Source organism: Mobula hypostoma, chromosome 2, assembly GCF_963921235.1.
Source record: "Mobula hypostoma chromosome 2, sMobHyp1.1, whole genome shotgun sequence".
Lineage (NCBI taxonomy): Eukaryota > Metazoa > Chordata > Chondrichthyes > Myliobatiformes > Myliobatidae > Mobula > Mobula hypostoma.
Window position 1 is genome coordinate 176,992,540 of NC_086098.1, and position 19,919 is coordinate 177,012,458.

The following is a 19,919-nucleotide window of genomic DNA, read 5'->3' on the forward strand; positions in this document are numbered from 1 at the left end:
TTGTCACCACCTGAGATTCTGCCAACAATGGATGTATTGTCAGCAAATTTATAGATGCAATTTGAGTTATGCCTGTGGAAATAACAGCCGTAACAGTGAAATACAACCAACAAGCCGCATTGAGCTTGTATGTGGTAAGAACAGAAGGAACAGCATTGTGGGGATGTGATTGGCCAAGGCAACTACAACTTGATTGAAGATCCATCCACCATTTGCCTGCTACTTTTCCTGCAATGAAGCCAACTGAAAGTGAATTAAGAAAGGTAGTGGATGACACCACAATTGTCTCCATGTTGAACACCATGAACTGTTGTCGAACAGAGAACAAACAGGTGTTGGTGACAACCTCTAAGCCTCTGGTTGGAAAATATGTTGGACCAAGGAAGAATCATACTGCTTAGAAGAAGCATAGAAATGACAAATGCAGTGGTCTGGCTACAACAGTTTTTGTAGGCAACGTTTCTGAGAAAACTTCTGATATGTTGATCAGGTAGTTACTTGCAAAATGTGGCTTGGTTTTAAGTTGGAAGTTCAAGGAGCTTCAGAAGAATTGCAAGCATTCAGCTTTTGTGAATTTCAAGAACCAGAATCTACTCTGCGTGCATTCAGGTTATTAGTGGGAAACAAAAAGTTGCTTGTAAATGTAGATGCGAAGACCAAAGCCCAGCTGGATGAATGGAAGGTCAAAAAGAAAAGAATGAATGGAGATACGAAAGCAGAGGATTTGTCAGATGATGCCGTGGATGCGGAAACTAAAAGCTGAGTTCAGATCATAAATGAATGAATTGACTTTATTTCTTATAGCCTTCACGTACATGAGTAAAAATCTTTACATTACATCTGTTTAAATGTGCAATGTGCAATCATAGTAATTTATAATAAATAGAACAGACAATGTAACATAGAAATACACTCAAATCAGCGTGAATTAATCGGGCTGATGGCCTGGTGGAAGAAGTTGTCCTGGAGCCTGTTGGTCCTGGCTTTTAATGCACTGTTTCCTGGATGGTAGCAGATGGAACAGTTTGTGGTTGGGCTGACTTGCGTCCCCAACGATCCTTCGGGCCCTTTTTACACACCTGTCTTTGTAAGTATCCTGAATCATGGGAAGTTCACATCTACAGATGTGCTGAGCTGTCCGCACCACTCTGCAGAGGCCTGTGATTGAGGGAAGTACGGTTCCCATACCAGGCGGTGATGCAGCCAGTCAGGATGCTCCTGTAGAAAGGAGCAATTGTGCCCCTGTAGAAAGTTCTTAGGATTAAGGATTAATAAGAGAATAGTCCAGTGAACTAAATGCACTTTCCCAAGATCAAGATGCACAAACAAGAAGAAGAAAAAGGAAGGACCAGGTTGAGAGAGGGAATGTGAGAAAGAAAAGGAAAGGGAACGAAGTAGATCCAGAAAAAGAAAATGAGAAGAAATGTGTTCAGCGCTGTCAGAACCACTTCCTGCAGTCTCAGAGTAAACTCCTATACCCGCCACAGAGGGGGCTTCAGACCCGAGATTGCTTCACAACCACAAGTCTCACCTGCCAAGGAGAGTGATCTCCCTTGTCAAGAGGATGTTATCCCTCAAGAGTAAGAAAGCCTCCACAGCGATGAAATCTTTCAGCCTGAATGGGACAATTAATTATGAGTTATATGTAAAAATGCATTAGTTGCAGACGTCATCACGCTACCACATGATACATCTGTGCCTTGTTTAAAGTAAAAGACAAAGCCAGACCTGCATTCCTGGACTCCTGTGTGTTCCTTGAATTAGTTTAATGTTTTGAAGTTTCAAAACATAACAATCAGCCAGCCACATCTATGAATCAAGTTATTCAGCTGGTATTAATGATAGTGAATGTGCATTTGTCAAAATGTATTTAGATGCAGGGCATGTTGCTATCATTGCTGACTTTACAAATTGGATGGCAGTGTAAGCAACGTGAAAGACGCAAAGAAGTTTCAGGAGATACAGGCGAGCCACGTTTGTGAATGAGTGAAGACATGACAGGTAGAATATATGTAGAAAAAACTGAGGTACCCACTCTGATAAAAAATGGAAACAGACAATAGTCTTATATGGTAAAGAATTGCATAGTATTAGCATTCAAAGGGACCTGAATGTCTTTTTATACAAATCACTGAAAGATTATGTACAAGTAGAACAAGAAAATACAGATGGAACAGCTGAGCCAGAGTGAGCAGGATGTAAATGAGTGGGGTTAGAAGAGGATACTCAAAGTGAAGAGTTAAAGCAGCACGAAAAACTGAGAATATGAGGAGACAAGAGCGATTGGGAGGCAGTGAAAAAAAGACATTTTAGCACAAGAGTCCTTGTGTGAGAGAGGAAGCGGAGTGCCTTGTTGCTGAGTCTACTAACCAGTGTGTGACCACTAACTCCAATGGACCTAGACCTAGTCTCCTTTTGTCTAGGTTTCCCGCTGCCTCTGAATCAACATCTGCTATCTGGTCTGCAACTGCTAGCCCACTTTAAAGAGGTCACATGTTGGCAAACTTCAATGAGTGTGGGCTGTTGCAAACCTGTTAATACTGTAGACATACCACAAAAACATGCTAGTTATTTTTTAATGAGTGGTATGTCTTCATGTATATTTTGACCTTTATGGGCTGCTGTCAAGCTTCTCTGTGTGTTATGTACTGAACGAAATGTGAGGGGGCATTCGGAGTAGATGACCTCCAAGCAAAATAAACAGCTGCATGTTTGTAGCTCTCTCTCTCTCTCTCTCTCTCTCTCTCTCGTGCTTGTGCTCTTTACGACCACCTGGCTTCCCAGTACCACAAACATAACAATTGTGACGAGGTGACAAGTCCTCACATGATATTTATTGTTTTGTTCCCTTTGGCAAAAAAAGTCAATGCTGGTGGTGTACTGCTGTGTAATGTGGGTAAGCGAAAAGAAGACACCATCTGAAAACGGCCACAGGAAGTGTGGTGAGTGAAGAATACAAAGGGAGAGAATGAGAATGGGACAGTTAATTAAAACAAATGAGAGAGATGGATACACCAGATAACTTTTCTGGAACATTTGAAAATGGTAACAATGTTTGGAAGAATGATGAAAGGTCATGTGATTAAATGACAGAGCAATGGTCTGTGTATTGAGGCAATTCAAAAACATTTGCTTACAGAAGACAGACTAATATTACAGAAGGCAATTTAGATTAGTACATCTATGGAAATGGCAGCTAAAGAATCAGAATCAGGTTTATTATCATTGGCATGTGATGTGAAATTTGTTAACTTAGCAGCAGCAGTTCAATGCAATACATAATACAGAAGAGAAAAAAAACAAAATAAAAAAATGAGTAAATCAATTACAGTATACGTATATTGAATAGATTAAAAAATGTGCAAAATTCAGAAATACTGTATATTAAAAAAAACTGAGGTAGTGTCCAAGGGTTCAATGTCCATTTAGGAATTCAGATTGCAGAGCGGAAGAAGCTGTTCCTGAATTGCTGAGCATGTGCCTTCAGGCTTCTGTACCTCCTATTGGATGGTAACAATGAGAAGAGGGCATGTCCTGGGTGATGGGGGTCCTTAATAATGGACATTGCCTTTCTGAGGCATTGCTCATTGAAGATGTCTTGGATACTATAGAGGCTTGTACCCAAGATGGAGCTGACTAAATTTACAACCTGCTACAGCTTCTTTCGGTCCTGTGCAGTAGCCCCTCCATACCAGACAGTGATGCAGCCTGTCAGAATGCTCTCCACGGTACATCTATAGAAGTTTTTAAAACTTGGCTGAAGGATGACTGCCATTGGGAGCTGAACGTCCAAGGATATATGGTGTATTGGAAAGATAGGTTAGTAGGCAGAGGGGATAGTGTAGCCCTGTGTATAAGAAATAATATTAAATCATTAGAAAGGGATGACATAGGAAGGTGTAGAGTCTCTATGGGTTGAGTTAAGAAAGGGCAAGGCTGAAAGGACCCTAATGGCAGTTGTATACAGGCCTCCAAACAGCTACTGGGATGTGGATTACAAATTACAGCAGGAGATAAAAAAGACATGTCAGAAGGGCAATGTCATGATAATCGTTAGGGATTTTAAGATGAAAGCAGATTGGGAAAACCAGGCCAGTACTGGACCTCAAGAGAGAGAATTTCTAGGATATCTAAGGGATCGGTTTTTAGAACAGCTTGTTGTTCAGTCCACTCGGGGATTGGCTATGCTGGATTGGGTGTTGTGCAATGATCCGGAGGTGATAAGAGAGTTTAAGTTTAAGGAACCCTTAGGGAACAGTGATCACAATATAATCGAGTTCACTGTGAAAATTGAGAAGGAGAAACTAAATTCCAATGTGTCGGTATTTCAGTGGAATAAAAGAAATTACAATGGCATGAGATTAGATTAGATTCAACTTTATTGTCATTGTGCTGAGTACAGATACAAAGCCAATGAAGTGCAGTTAGCATCTAACCAGAAATGCGAAGAATAGTGTTATTTACAAAATAACTGCAAATGAAAAATAAGTGCTACAGCACACAAATATAAACGTACTGAGACAGTACAATATGGGTACAATACTGCTTAGTGCTGTGATGTGAGTTCACCATAGTCACAGCCTCAGGGAAGAAACTCTGAGGCTCCAACATTTTGTGTTTGTTGCTGAAGAGATTAAATTATGGTGAAGTGCATGTTGAAGGAGAATGGATTTCAAACAATACAGTCTTCCCCTAAATAAACTATTTTAATTAGCCATTTTTTTCTTTTCTAAAGTTTTACCAAATGCCATTATTCTCCAGCATTTTAGACAACCAAGCATTGTTTTAGTGCAAATATTAGCAAGCTCTTTGGTGCACAGGTGAACACGTGCAAATCTGATCTGTTCTTACACATTGTACATATTCTTGTGCTCTAAATAGAACACTGGCCAGTGACAAAGAACAGGAAGCTTGGGTGGGTTTCCTGTCTGTGGTATAAGTGTCAATTGTCAGAACATGGGTGTCACTGCAAGGCAGGCATTTATTGCCTATCCCTAAGTTGGCCTTGACACAGTGTTGGGTCTTTCTGAACCTCTGCAGTCAAAATAATGATGATGATGATTTCCCACCGTGCTTTTAAATAGAGAATAACACATGCAAAATGCTGGACGTCCTCATGGAGGGTCAAAGTTACAGGCTGAGAGCTTTGTCAGGGCTGGAAAAGGAAAGAGGGGAAGAAGCTGTAATGAAAAGGTGGGAGGAGAGGGGAAGGAGTACAAGGCAGAAGATGATTTCTGAAGCCAGGTGTGCGGCGGGGGGAGGGCGGTGAATTGGGAAGCTGGGAGGTGATAGGTGGAAAAGATAAAAGGTTGAAGAAGAAGGAATATGATAGGAGGGAAAAGTGGACTGTGAGAGAACAGAAAGGAGGAAAGGCACTAAGGGGAGGTGATAGGCAGGCGATGAGAAGAAAAGAGGTAAGAGGAGTGCCGGAGTGGGGACTGGAAGAAGAAGAATGGTGAAAATTACTGGAAGTTGGGGAAATTGATATCCATGCCATCAGGTTGGAGGCTATCCAGACAGAATATGAAGTGTTGCTCCTCCAACTTGAGATTTTAAATAGGGAAAATGAGGAATTTGACCCAATATCAGGAAATAGCAGTAATTATTTTGTCGAACTCAAGTCAAGTCACTTTTTATTATCATTTCGACCATAACTGCTGGTACAGTACACAGTAAAAATGAGACAGCGTTTTTCAGGACCATGGTGCTACATGAAACAATACAAAAACTACACTGAACCACGTAAAACAACACAAAAACTACAGTAGACTACAGACCTACCCAGGAATGCATAAAGTGCACAAAACAGTGCAGGCATTACAATAAATAATAAACAAGACGATAGGCACAGTAGAGGGCAGTAGGTTGGTGTCAGTCCAGGCTCTGGGTATTGAGGAGTCTGATGGCTTGGGGGAAGAAACTGTTACATAGTCTGGTCGTGAGAGCCCGAATGCTTCGGTGCCTTTTGCCAGAATGCAGGAAGGAGAAGAGTTTCTGTGAGGGGTGTATGGGGTCCTTTATAATGCTGTTTGCTTTGTGGATGCAGCGTGTGGTGTAAATGTCTGTAATGGTGGGAAGAGAGACCCTGATGATCTTCTCAGCTGACCTCACTATCCGCTGCAGGGTCTTGCAATCCAAGATGGTGCAATTTCCGAACCAGGCAGTAATGCAGCTGCTCAGGATGCTGTCAATACAACTTCTGTAGAACGTGGTGAAGATGGGGGGTAGGAGATGGACTTTTCTTAGCCCTTGCAGAAAGTAGAGACGCTGCTGGGCTTTCTTTGCTGTGGAGCTGGTGTTGAGGGACCAGGTGAGATGAACACCAACGCTAGGTGAACACCAAGAACTCCGGCGTTCTGAACGATCTCTACGGAGGAGCCGTCAATGTTCAGCAGAGAGTGGTCGCTCCATGTCCTCCTAAAGTCAATAACCATCTCTTTTGTTTTGTTCACATTCAGAGACAGGTTGTTGGCTCTGCACCAGTCCGTTAGCCGCAGCACCTCCTCTCTGTATGTTGACTCATCGTTCTTGCTGATGAGACCCACCACGGTTGTGTCATCGGTGAACTTGATGATGTGGTTCGAGCTGTGTGTTGCAGAACAGTCGTGGGTCAGCAGAGTGAACAGCAGTGGACTGAGCACACAGCCCTTGGGGGCCCCTGTGCTTAGTGTGATGGTGTTGAAGATGCTACTTCTGATCCGGACTGACTGAGGTCTCCCAGTCAGGAAGTCTAGGATCCAATTGTAGAGGGAGATGTTCAGGCCCAGTAGGCTCAGCTTTCCAATCAGTTTCTGAGGAATGATTGTGTTAAATGCTGAACTGAAGTCTATGAGCAGCATTCGAACATACATGTATTTTTTGTCCAGGTGGGTTAGGGCCAGGTGGAGGGTGATGGCAATGGTATCGCTGTTGAACGGTTGGGACGGTACACAAATTGCAGGGGGTCCTGTGAGGGGGGGCAGCAGGGTCTTGATGTGCCTCATGACGAGCCTCTCGAAACACTTCATGATGATGGATGTGAGTGCAACGGGTCGGTAGTCGTTGAGGCAGGACACTGAAGACTTCTTCAGCACAGGAACAATGGTGGTGGCCTTGAAGCACGTAGGAACGACGGTGCTGCTCAGGGAGATGTTGAAGATGTCAGTGAGAATATCTGCTAGCTGGTCTGCACATCCTCTAAGCACTCTGCCAGGGATATTGTCTGGTCCAGCAGCCTCCCGCAGGTTGACCCTGCACAGGGTTCTCCTCACATCGGCCACAGTAAGACACAGCACCTGGTCATTTGGAGTAGGGGTGGTCTTCCTCGCCACGACGTCATTTTCCACCTCAAAACGAGCATAGAAGTTGTTCAGCAACTCAAGTGAAGTTGCTGGTGTTTCCATGCACCTGCCCTTATTTTCCCAACACAGGTTGGACAATTCTGTGAAGGCATCTTGTTGGAGAATTTAATACCGATCAGACAAACACAAGTAAGGCAAAGACCTCAAAGCTAGTTACCGCCTTTATTTTGTGAGATCACGGGGAGCCATCCCTCCAAGGAACAACGACTCCACCAATGCAAGGTTACAGTTCAAATGCATACAGCACATCTAATCACATTAGGTCAGCAGGTCTCAAGACACTGTTTCCGCAATTTACACAAAATTAGCACCTACATAATTGATTCCTCTTTAATCAGAGTACAAAACAAGCCGTTAATCACGTTGCCTCTCAGATGAGGGTTAACGGTTCCTCATTAATAACATGATCTATTGTTAGTTAGTACAAGTAAGATTGACCCATTCTGCTTCACATCATGCTATCCCCATGATTCTGTTAACCCTTAATCCTCAAGCTTTAATTTTTCTTCCACACATCTTCTCCATTGATGCATTTTATCCCAAGGACTGCTATGATGTGTGGGTGACGGGGGCAATGAAGGTTAAGAGAAAGAATGGGCAGATGGTAAAGCAGTGTACTTTGCAACTGAGCCATCACTCACAATTATGGTCAAGCCTTTTCTATGTGACTGAACTTCTGATTAACCTCAGAACCAAAGAAGCTGCTGAATTCACCTACCAGCCCTGACTAGGAGTTGAGGATGCCATCGTTTACCTGCTGAACCGTGTCTATGCCCACCTGGACAAGCCAGCGAGCGCTGTGAGGGTCATGTTTTTTGACTTCTCCAGTGCATTCAACACCATCCGCCCTGCTCTGCTGGGGGAGAAGCTGACAGCGATGCAGGTGGATGCTTTCCTGGTGTCATGGATTCTTGATTACCAAAGTACGTGTGGCTGCAACACTGTGTGTCCGACAGAGTGATCAGCAGCACTGGGGCTCCACAGGGGACTGTCTTGTCTCCCTTTCTCTTCACCATTTACACCTCGAACTTCAACTACTGCACAGACTCTTGTCATCTTCAGAAGTTTTCTGATGACTCTGCCATAGTTGGATGCATCAGCAAGGGAGATGAGGCTGAGTACAGGGCTACGGTAGGAAACTTTGTCACATGGTGTGAGCAGAATTATCAGCAGCTTAATGTGAAAAAGACTAAAGAGCTGGCGGTAGACCTGAGGAGAGCTAAGGTACCGGTGACCCCTGTTTCCATCCAGGGGGTCAGTGTGGACATGGTGGAGGATTACAAATACCTGGGGATACGAATTGACAATAAACTGGACTGGTCAAAGAACACTGAGGCTGTCTACAAGAAGGGTCAGAGCCGTCTCTATTTCCTGAGGAGACTGAGGTCCTTCTAACATATGCCGGATGACGCTGAGGATGTTCTATGAGTCTGTGGTGGCCAGTGCGATCATGTTTGCTGTTGTGTGCTGTGGCAGCAGGCTGAGGGTAGCAGACAGCAACAGAACCAACAAACTCATTCGTAAGGCTAGTGATGTTGTGGGGATGGAATTAAACTCTCTGACAGTGGTGTCTGAACAGAGGATGCTGTCCAAGTTGCCTGCCATCTTGGACAATGTCTCCCATCCACTACATAATGTACTGGTTGGGCACAGGAGTACGTTCAGCCAGAGACTCATTCCACCAAGATGCAACACAGAGTGTCATAGGAAGTCATTCCTGCCTGTGGCCATCAAACTTTACAACTCCTTCCTTGGAGGGTCAGACAACCTGAGCCAATAGGCTGGTCCTGGACTTATTTCCTGGCATAATTTACATATTATTATTTAACTATTTATGGTTTTATTACTATTTAATTATTTATGGTGCAACTGTAACGAAAACCAATTTCCCCGGGATCAATAAAGTATGACTATGACTATGAATACTTGATGTAAAGGGTCACAATATTACTTAATCGTTAATTTAATCAAAGTTTAGAGTCACGTCTATTTACATAGAAACATAGAAAACCTACAGCACAATACAGGCCCTTCGGCCCACAGAGTTGTGCCAAACATGTCCCTACCTTAGAAATTACTAGGCTTACCTATAGCCCTCTATTTTACTAAGCTCCACGTACCTATCCAAAAGTCTCTTAAAAGACCCTATCGTATCCGCCTCCACCACCATTTCTAGCAGCCCATTCCGTGCACTCACCACTCTCTGAGTAAAAGACTTACCCCTGACATCTTCTCTGTACCTACTCCCCAGCACCTTAAACCTGTGTCCTCTTGTGGCAACCATTTCTGCCCTGGGAAAAAGCCTCTGACTGTCCACACGATCAATGCCTCTCATCATCTTATACACCTCTGTCAGGTCACTTCTCATCCTCCGTTGTTCCAAGGAAAAAAGGCCGAGTTCACTCAACCTATTCTGATAAGGTGTGCTCCCTAATCCAGGCAACATCCTTGTAAATCTCCTCTGCACCCTTTCTATGGCTTCCACATCCTTCCTGTAGTGAGACGACCAGAACTGAGCACAGTACTCCAAGTAACACACATCAAAGTTGCTGGTGAACACAGCAGGCCAGGCAGCATCAGTCCTGACGAAGGGTCTCAGCCTGAAACGTCGACTATACTTCTTCCTAGAGATGCTGCCTGGCCTGCTGCGTTCACCAGCAACTTTGATGTGTGTTGCTTGAATTTCCAGCATCTGCAGAATTCCTGTTGTTACAATACTCCAAGTGGTGTCTGACCAGGGTCCTATACAGTATAGCTGCAACATTATTTGTTTGTATTAATTTGATAGCTTATAGTCAGTTTTAAGATTAAAAATTTATCGACAATGTAAGCCACAGGAGCAGAATTAGGTCATTCGGCCCATTAAGTCTGTTCTGCCATTCCATCACGGCTGATATATTATCCCTCTCAACCCCATTCTCCTGCCTTCTCCCCATAACTTTTGACACCCTTAGAAATCAGGCAAGTATCAACCTCCACTTTAAATATAACCTATGACTTGGCCTCCAATGCTGTCTGTGGCAATGAATTCCACAGGTTCACCACCACCTGGCTAAAGAAATTCCTCCTCATCTTTGTTCTAAAAGATCATCCTTCCACTTTGGAGATGTGCCCTCTGGTCCTAGAGTCCCCCACTATAGGAAACATCCTCTGCACCTCCACTCTATCTAGACCTTTCAATATTCAATAAATTTCAATGAGATTCCCCCTCATTCTTTCAAATTCCAACGAGTACAGGCCCAGAGCCATCAAATGCTCCTCCTATGTTTACTTTTCATTGCTAGGATTATTCTCATGAATATCCTCGGGATCCTTTCCAATGTCAGCACATCCTTTCTTAAATAAGAGGCCAAAACAGCTCACAATACTGCAAAGGCAGCCTAACCAATGCCTCATAAAGCCTCAGCATTACATCCTTTTATATTTTATATAAAAGATCATCGACCATAAGACAAAGGAGCAGAAATACGCCATTCAACCTATTGAGTCTGCTCTGACATTCACTTCTATGCTTTTATTTTCTAGTCCTCTCGAAATGAATGCTAACATTGCATTTTTCTTCCATATTTCCAACTCAACCTGCAAATTAACCTTTCGGGAATCCTGCACTAGGACTCCCAAGTCTCTTCACACCTCCAATTTCTGAATTCACTCTGTTCAGAAAACAGTCCATTCCTTTATTGTCCAAGTATGCAGGTATTTCAGGAGTGTGTCCATTTGATCTTGACTGGAGCTCCCTTCCTTGGTCTTTGGACTGTCCTGTTGTTCTTTTTATTCAGTGAAAACAAAAACTGTCTATAGATACAGACATGAAAGAATTCAGCTGAGCTTCCAACTTGACAAATTTGATCGAACTGCACTACCATTGTTCCACTATGTTTGTTCTCCTGGCTATTCCATCTCCAAGATGTTCTTTTCTGCTTTTGGTGTCCTGTTAGCTCTTCTCTCCGTGTGATATATTATTTCTCTCTCCACGACATCCTCATCAGGTTTTGCTATCCTGCTGCTGTTCACACCTTTTCTTGCTGCAGCCAACTTCCCAGCACATTACTCGAGCAGCAGCCAATATACTAGTTCTCCCCTGTGATTACAGTCTGCCTTATTTTAAAATGTGTGCTTCAATTAAAATACGAGTTCATACACTAGAACACAATTTTTATATTTTACGGATGAAATACATTGTTTAGTGTTCATAATATCTGACAGTGTTTGATAAATATTCAGTCGCCAACTCAGGGCTGAAGTCTACAGAGTCCAATGATTTTGTTTTCTCTCCTGCAGCCTGGTTGGGGAAAGGTGACTGACAATATTTGTTGCTAGGCAACCAGGTGGTATTGGCCTCTAGTCTCCCTTAAGGAGAAGAATGGATCCAATGCCAACATAAATACTATCTCTAGTAACTTTCACATTGATTTATTTGAAATAAAAATAAAGTGGTTAATTTATATCACAGATCTAACTAAACGTAAGACATTCTGCAGATGCTGGGAATTCGGAGCAACACACACAAAATGCTGGAGGAACTCAGCAGGCCAGGCAGCATAGACGGAGAGGAATAAACAGTCGATGCTTTGGGCTGACACTCTTCAGCAGGACAGGAAAGGAAGGAGGAAGAAGCCAGAATAAGAAAGTGGGGGGAAGGGATGGAGCAGGTGCTGGGTGAAGCCATGTGTGAGGGAAGGTGGGTGGTTTGTGATGGGGGAAGGGAGATGATAGGTGGAAAAAGTAAAGAGCTGGGTTGCTATTAAAGTTCAAAGTAATTTATTATCAAAGTACATATATGTCACCATATGCAACCCTGAGATCTGTTTTCTTGCAGGCATTCACAGTAGATACAAAGAATTATAATAAAATCAATTGGCCGGCTGGTGGCGTAGTGGCATCAGTGCCGGACATCGGAGCGAAGGCTTCCGAGTTCAAATCCAGCTGGCTCCCTTGCACACTTTCCATCCGTGCTGGGTTGAGCGTTGAGCTAGCAACTCGGCCTTGTAAAAATAAGAAAGCCTGCTAAAAAAATGCCATCATGACAGCGTCCCAATGACTCCACTCAGAGTTAGGGGCTTTCTTCTTCTTTTCACAATAAAATCAATGAAAAATTATACATAAGACTGACAAACAACCAATGTGCTAAAGAAGACAAACTGTGCAAATACAAAAAAGCAAATATTAATAATAACAATAAATAATTAAGTACATAAATAATACTGAGAACATGAGTTGTAGAGTCCTTGAAAGTGAGTCCATAGGTGTTGAACCAGTTCGGTGTTAAGGTGAGTGAAGTTATCCATGATGGTTCAGGATGGTAATTGTTGAAGGATAATAACTGTCGTTGAACCTGTTGTAACTATATAACTATTTCTAGCATTTCTAGTTTGCTATATAACTAATATAGCAAGCTAGAAATGATAGAGTAGTAAATATTTTTTGATGAAAATCATGGTTTTTACAATTATTATGAATGTTTGAACTTAATCCAGCCAGCTGCTCTTGACTGCAGAGTGCCAGATGCTGACAATGCAGTATTCTCATCTCCTGCAATATTTACTGCGGAACATTGTGTGAGCAGTGTTTCACAAATGCTGCCCAGTATCTGGTACCTTGGCCAAGTGATAATTTGTGCATGAGAGGTCAGTGAATGGTGGTAATTGGTTGGAACATGGGGGTCACCAGCTTGGAAAAAAACCTGCTTTTTTTTGATGCTGATGTGACTAGCTGTTGGGGCAGTCTTGAGTCTCTGACATGCTATCTGATTTACCTCAGGATGACAACAAAGCAGGGCGCTTATTATAGGTAAGGCAGGCCAAAAAAAAATTGAAATGCCGATTCCCTTTTCGTTCCCAGTAATTCCTTTGGCAAAACTTCATGCCTTGGATGTTGGATGAAGGTGGGAGACCATAAGATGTAGGAGAAGAATTAGGCATTTGGCTTATCAAGTCTGCTCCGCCATTCCATCATGGCTGATTTATTATTCCTCTGAAACCCATTCTCTTTCCTTCTTTGATGACCTTTCTAATCAAGATTAGTGGCAGGGAGGAGATGTGTCTCTACCAAAGGAGGTGTAAGGTGCTCCTTCCCTCCGCTAGCCTGCAGGTCATCTTTGGGCAAGGTGTAGCACCTGCTTAGCCTCCGATCAGGGTCACTTGAAGCCAAGGGAGCAGGTGGTGGATGGTCGTATGAGCAGCTGGTGCATATCACAAGTCCTGGTTATGCGACCACTGACACCAGGCAGACATTCCCTGAAGAGTATTGATAATGACTATGGTTGCCCGACTTGTAAAGACACTGCCCAGGAGAAGGCAATGACAAACCACTTCTGTCAAGAACAATCAAGAAAAATTTGCTAGGTATAATCATCATCATAGAAAGACCATGATCGCCCACATCATATGACACAGCACGTAATCACGAACCTATCAACCTCCGCTTTGAATATACCCAATGATAGCCTCCATAGCCGTCAGTGGTGATGAATTCCACAGAATCACCACCTTCTGGCTAAAGGAATTCCTGATTACCTCAGTTCTAGAGGGATGTTGTTCTGTTCTGAGGCTGTGAAAGCAGTGAGTCAGAGTCCACTTTGAGGAACACTCATAATCTCGATTTATGACGGAAGGTGCTAACTTGTGTGAGGTATTTTGCATGTTGGGTGCCCACTGACCGTAGCACATGTGAACAAATGCACACAAGCTGCAAATAATGCATTGTGTCTCCTTCCTTTATATGAAAAGAAATCTTGCTGATGCTGAACAGTTGGGCTTCAGGGTATAAAGATTAATTTTATTCAGCATTTTATCAAAGCATTTTGCAGTTGCCTAGTTCTGATGAAATGTGTATTGTTTGGCAAATCTTAGTACACTTGCTAAGCATGTGCATACTTAATTTGAATCTCGTTATCTTATATACCATTTAAACAGTCTCTCTGTGGTAAGGTTGGAAGTAACAGATGTCTGTTCTTAAGATAATGCGACTTTAATTCCTTCTGCACTATTTTTAACGTATTGGTTACCATAGTTTTGGGGGGCGTAGCGGTTAGCATAAGACTATTACAGTACCAGGGACCCAAGTTCAATTCCGTCGCTGTCTGTAAGGAGTTTGCATGTTCTCCCTGTGATCAGTTTTCCCCCGGATGCTCCAGTCTCCTTCCTTGTTCTAAAGATGTACGGATTAGTAGGATAATTGGTCACACGGGTATAATTGGGCAACGCAGTCTCGTTGGGATGTTGTAACTGTGTTATGTCCCTAAATGAAAAATAAAAACAAAATTATGTTAATGGAATTGTTGACCTGCTTATTTGGAAAGAGGAGCCATAGACTCATCATGCGGTTTGGAGGCTTGCGTGCCCCAGTGACCCAGAGAGCTATGTTGGCTTTATGCGTAGGCTCATCCGTGCCAAACAGGTCAAAGGGCAGAGGCTTGACCAAGAGTGGTCCATGGTCTTCCAGGTTTGGGGGTTCAACTTAGGGCTAACTGGTAAAACAAAATTGATAAGGAAACAGCAATGAAGAACTCTTCTATACAGACAGGGATGGAGGACCTTCACTGCTGCCCTAAATGCCAGCGGCATAACAGGCAGTAAGTAAGTTATTTGGTATGTCTTGGTAGTCCAAACTGAAACTAATTCAGCTGCTTTAACAGGTACATTCAACTATGTGCTAAAAATAGAACATAGGGAGAAGTAAAACTGTTGGTATTTTGTAAAAAAGAAGATATATAGAAGTATCAGGCAGAATTGTGAGAGCACAGACTGAATAAGAGAAAGCAAAGTAGCCAAATATTTATCATAGTGTGAATTATTTTTATATAGTGGAGCAAGGGAATTCAGAACCACACTGGTCCTTGCATTGAAATTCCTTTACAGCAGTATTTTCATTTTGCAGGAGGAAGTGGAGATGGTGGTTTCCATGGTGATAGAGCAGGCCCGAGCTCTTTCCCGCAGCGGGATGAAAAAGCACCTTCGCGTTCTTCCTATGTATGCAGGGCTGCCCTCCAGTGAACAGATGAAAGTCTTTGAACGAATGTCTCCCAACTGCAGGAAGGTGGGATACAGAAACAAATCCTCTGTTAGAAATTTCGAGCAGCAGTCAGTTCCCTCATTTTCTCTCCATCAGTGCTGTGGGCAATGACTTCTGTCAGGGTGAAAGCCAGCATGTTGCTCTTGATCTCTGAACTGAATACCAAAAAATCAGGATCATAAAATATGTAACAAAAGGTGGAGGCTGTTCTATGATTCAGCTCTTTCTTCTTCTTCTGGTCCACATCTACTTTGGCACCAAAACGTGGGACAACACTTGCGGGCTGCCCCCAGCACATCCTTTGGTGTGTTGGTTTTTAACACAAACAATGCATTTCACTGCATATTTAAATATATTTGTGACAAATGAATCAGAATCTGAATCCGTAATAACTAATGTTAACAAAAATTTATCAGTGCCAGATTTAGAGTTAACAATCAAACCCAGCAGCAACAATTTGCAATCGAAGGTCATAGTTCCAAATTTTGCTTGTACAAGTTATAAAGTTTAGCCCTCAACTCTGGTCCTATACCTGGAGTGGCAGAATTAGTTTCTCCCTATCTACAATAACAGTTCCTGATATCTTGAAAACTTCAATCCATTACCTAAATCTCTTCAAAACTCCAAAAATAAGCATTAGTTTCTGTATTTTCTCTTTGTAGTTCAAGCTTGCATTCCAACCATCGATTTGGTAAATTTATAATAAACTTTTCTGAAAGTTAATATATCATTTCTGAGGTGAAGTGACAGCGGTGCCCCAGTATAGAGTGTTCAAACTAACATAACCTCTACCCACTTGTTTTATGGTCATCTAGGTATAAAGGGCAGCATGCCATTAGCCATCTTGAATATTTCTGTGCAATTCCATGACATGTTCATGATAAGTAAATGGAATCTTTGCCCCTTTAGGCCTCAAACATTTTAAATAATGAACTAGTGTTGGGAGTAAAGACAATATTAAGGGACCAGAAGTGGAAAGAGAGCTGCAAGGCTAAAATTGAAGAATCTTAAAAATATACAGCAGTGAAGGCAGCAGTTCAATCTACAATGCTAATGCTTCCACAATCAAAAGCTATTCAGGTAAAGCACAACCTTCTATCCACAAGCATGAAGATATGTAATGTGCAGAGAGTACATTGTTCTATCCTGTTTAGGTTCAAAGTGGATGCTGACATGTACATTTGTTTGTTTGTTTATTTATTTATGTAGCAATACAGCACAGAGTAGGCTCTTCCGGCCCCTCGAGCCACACCACCCCAGCAACCCCCAACAAACCCGATCAACCTTAACCTAATCATAGATGCTGCTAAACTCCTCCGGCATTTTTTTTTGTGCATGTGTTGCTCAATATTTCCAGCATCTGCAGAATCTCTTGTGTCTAAACTCTAAGCTCAGTAAAGCAGCCAGCATATTCAAAGACCCCACCCATCCCGGACATTCTCTCTTCATCCTTCTCCCATCAGGCAGAAGATACAGAACTCCTGTCCCACAGTTATTAGAATCCAGAATTGTTTCACTGTTAACAGTGTTTCCAATGTTACCTGACTCTAGAACGGGCTTCATGTATGACAAGATGGGCTTTTAAGCTCACAATCTACCTTATTGTGATCTTTTATTTTATTTTATTTAGAAATGCAGTGCAGAATAGGCCCTTTTGGCCCTTTGAGCCACACTGCCCAGCAACCCCCAACGTACCCCTAACCTAATCTTGGGTCCATTTACAATGACCTATTAACCTTCTAACTGGTAACCTTTGGACTGTGGGAGGAAATCAGAGGACATCAGAGGACTCAGAGAAAACCCATGCATTCCACAGGGAAAACATACAGAGCAACACTCACAACACGCTGGAGGAACTCAGCAGGTCGGGCAGCATCTGCGGAAATGATCAGTCGACGATTCGGGCCGGAACCCTTCGTCAGGACTGAAGAGGGAAGGGGCAGAGGCCCTATAAAGAAGGTGGGGGAAGGGTGGGAAGGAGAAGGCTGGTAGGTTCCAGGTGAAAAACCAGTAAAGGGAAAACATACAGAGGCTCCTTACAGAATGCCACAGGAATTGAACTTTGAACTCCAGAACACCCCAAAGTGTAATAGCGTCACGGTAACCACTATGCTACCTTGGTGTGTTGAAATCCATTTGCTGCTGCGTTGCCCATTCAGAGAATCATTTAGCACAGAAACCAGGCCTTTCGGTCCATTGAGTCCTTACTAACACGAATCATTCATTTTAGTACTAACCTTACCTGAGCCCAGTTATAAATCCTAAATGCCCATCAGCACACCTCCAATCCTTGGAGCTCTCTGTGGCAGAGAGAGGTAGGACAAACATAGAACAATACAGCACAGGAGTGGGCCCTTCAGCCCACAATGTTATGCTGAACCAGCTAATAAATAACCTCCAAACACTAATCCCTCCATATCCCTCTATCTTCCTCATATTCATGTGCCTACCTAAACATCTCTTAAATTGTATTTGCTTCTGCCACCTACCAGGCAGGCCATTTCAGGCATCCACCACTCTCTGAGTAAAAAACTTATCCTGCACATCCCCTTTGAACCTACCTCCCCTCACCTTCAGAACATGCCCTCTGGTATTAGACGTTTCTACCCTGGGAAACAGGTGCTCTCTGTCTACTCTATCTATGTCTCTCATAATTTTATAAACCTCTATCAGATCTCCCCTCAGCCTCCGCCGCTCTGGAGAAAACAACCCAAGTTTGTCCAGGCTGACATGATGTGCAAGATGATGGTAGATGAATATCTGAAAGGTTGAAGAAGTGAGAGGTTATGGAGAGCTGGTTTGGAAGAGGAGCTAAAACATGTTATGGAACTGCACAAAAATATTCAAGATGATTAATAGAATGCTGCTCTTTATACCTAGATCAAAGTTCAAAGTAAGCTTAGTATGAAACTATGTATACATGTCACCATATAGTACCCTGAGATTCATTTTCCTGCTGGTATTTCTTGACCATAAAACAAGTTGGGTAGAAGCTATGTTATGACTTTAGCGGGTCGGTGGTGTAGTGGCATCCACATCAGACTTTAAGGTGAGTAGTCCCGGGTTCAAATCCGCCAGCTCCTTGCAAGCATTCCATCCGTGCTGGGTTGACTGACAGCTCACAATGCAGCATCATAAAAAACAGACAAATGCCAAGAAGTCAGCAAGTTTGCTGCCCAACGTGCCACAAGGTGTGGAAAGGAACAACAGAGATATGACTCTACAAAGGCTTAGTTTGATATATTTAGAGAACAATGGGCTGCCTCTGTCATTTCACCCAGTAATGGATCAGCCATGCTCATAATGAATGGCAGGGCAAGCTTGAGGGGCCTACTCTAATTTCTTTAGTGTTCCTGTGAAATCAACCAGCTATGAAACCTCAAAAAACAGTCCTCCCAAACATCTCTTGATCCCAATGTGTGTGTGTTTTTTTTAATATCCCCTGAAGGTTTCATTTGAAACCTCCTTCTTTGCACTTTTCACCGCCTGTCTTATCACCTGTTTTTTTATTTCTTCTGAGATGGCAGGATTTGTGCTAGCTTTTGGATTTTTGTATGGTTTTAGTGTTCAGTTCTTCCTTACCTCACTAATCCTCATAGAGTTGGAAAGAGTGAGCAAGTTCAAGTTCCTGGGTGTCAGTACCTCTGAGGATCTAGCCTGGGCCCAACATATTGATGCTGCTACAAAGAAGGCATGATAGCAGCTATACTTCGTCAGGAGTTTGAGAAGATTTGGTATGTTACCAAAGATATTCGCAAATTTCTACAGATGTACTGTAGAGAGCATTCTAACTGTCTGCATCACCGTTGGGTATGGTGGTGGGGGCTACTGCACGGGATCGAAATAAACTGCAGAGAGTTGTAAACTTCGTCAGCATCAGCACTAGCATGCATGGTATCCAAGACATCTTCAGGGATCAATGCCTCAAAAAGGCGGCATCCATCTCTAAGGACCCCCAGCTCCCAGGACATGCCCTATTATTGCTACCATCAGAGAGGAGGTACAGGAGCCTGCAGAATCACACTCAATGATTCAGGACAGCTTCCTCCCTTCTGCCAACTGATTTCTGAATGGACATTGAACCCATGAACACTACCTCACTACTTTTTTAATTTTCATTTTTGCACTATTTATTTATTTAATATACACACTTACTGTAATTCATGTTTTTTCTCTATTATGTACTTTATTGTACTACTGCTGCAAAGACAACAAATTTCATGACATATGCCAGTGATATTAAACCTGATTCTGATTCTGACTTCTCTAATCCTCCGTGCTTTTTCTTTATATGGGAGGTAAATAGAGTTCTTGGCTTTTCCTTCCCTCTATCTAAGACTGAATCTGGCGGCAATGTGCTGTGTTCTGAATGGTCTGCCTTTGCTTGTTGACAGAAGTATTTTTATTTTTTAAAAAGGTGCTAAAGTGGCTCAAGAAGGTTTCCCACCACTGCCACTTCTTGCTGAGCTGTTAGGGGTAGGTGACAACAATGCCCACATCCTGTGAGTGAATTTTAAAAGAGACACAAAGGCATCAAAGGCCTCTTAAATTTTAAACAATCTCCCT

The 19,919-nt window shown here is 42.7% G+C and overlaps 1 protein-coding gene across 1 annotated transcript in view; it reads left to right on the forward strand.

The window, feature by feature from the left end:
• Positions 1-19,919, forward strand: part of dhx35 (DEAH-box helicase 35) — a 114,559-nt gene that overhangs the window by 54,259 nt on the left and 40,381 nt on the right. Inside the window, exon 11 of the mRNA XM_063041149.1 lies at positions 15,219-15,377. Within this exon, the coding sequence (XP_062897219.1) occupies positions 15,219-15,377 (159 nt within the window). The remainder of the gene's footprint in view (positions 1-15,218; positions 15,378-19,919) is intronic.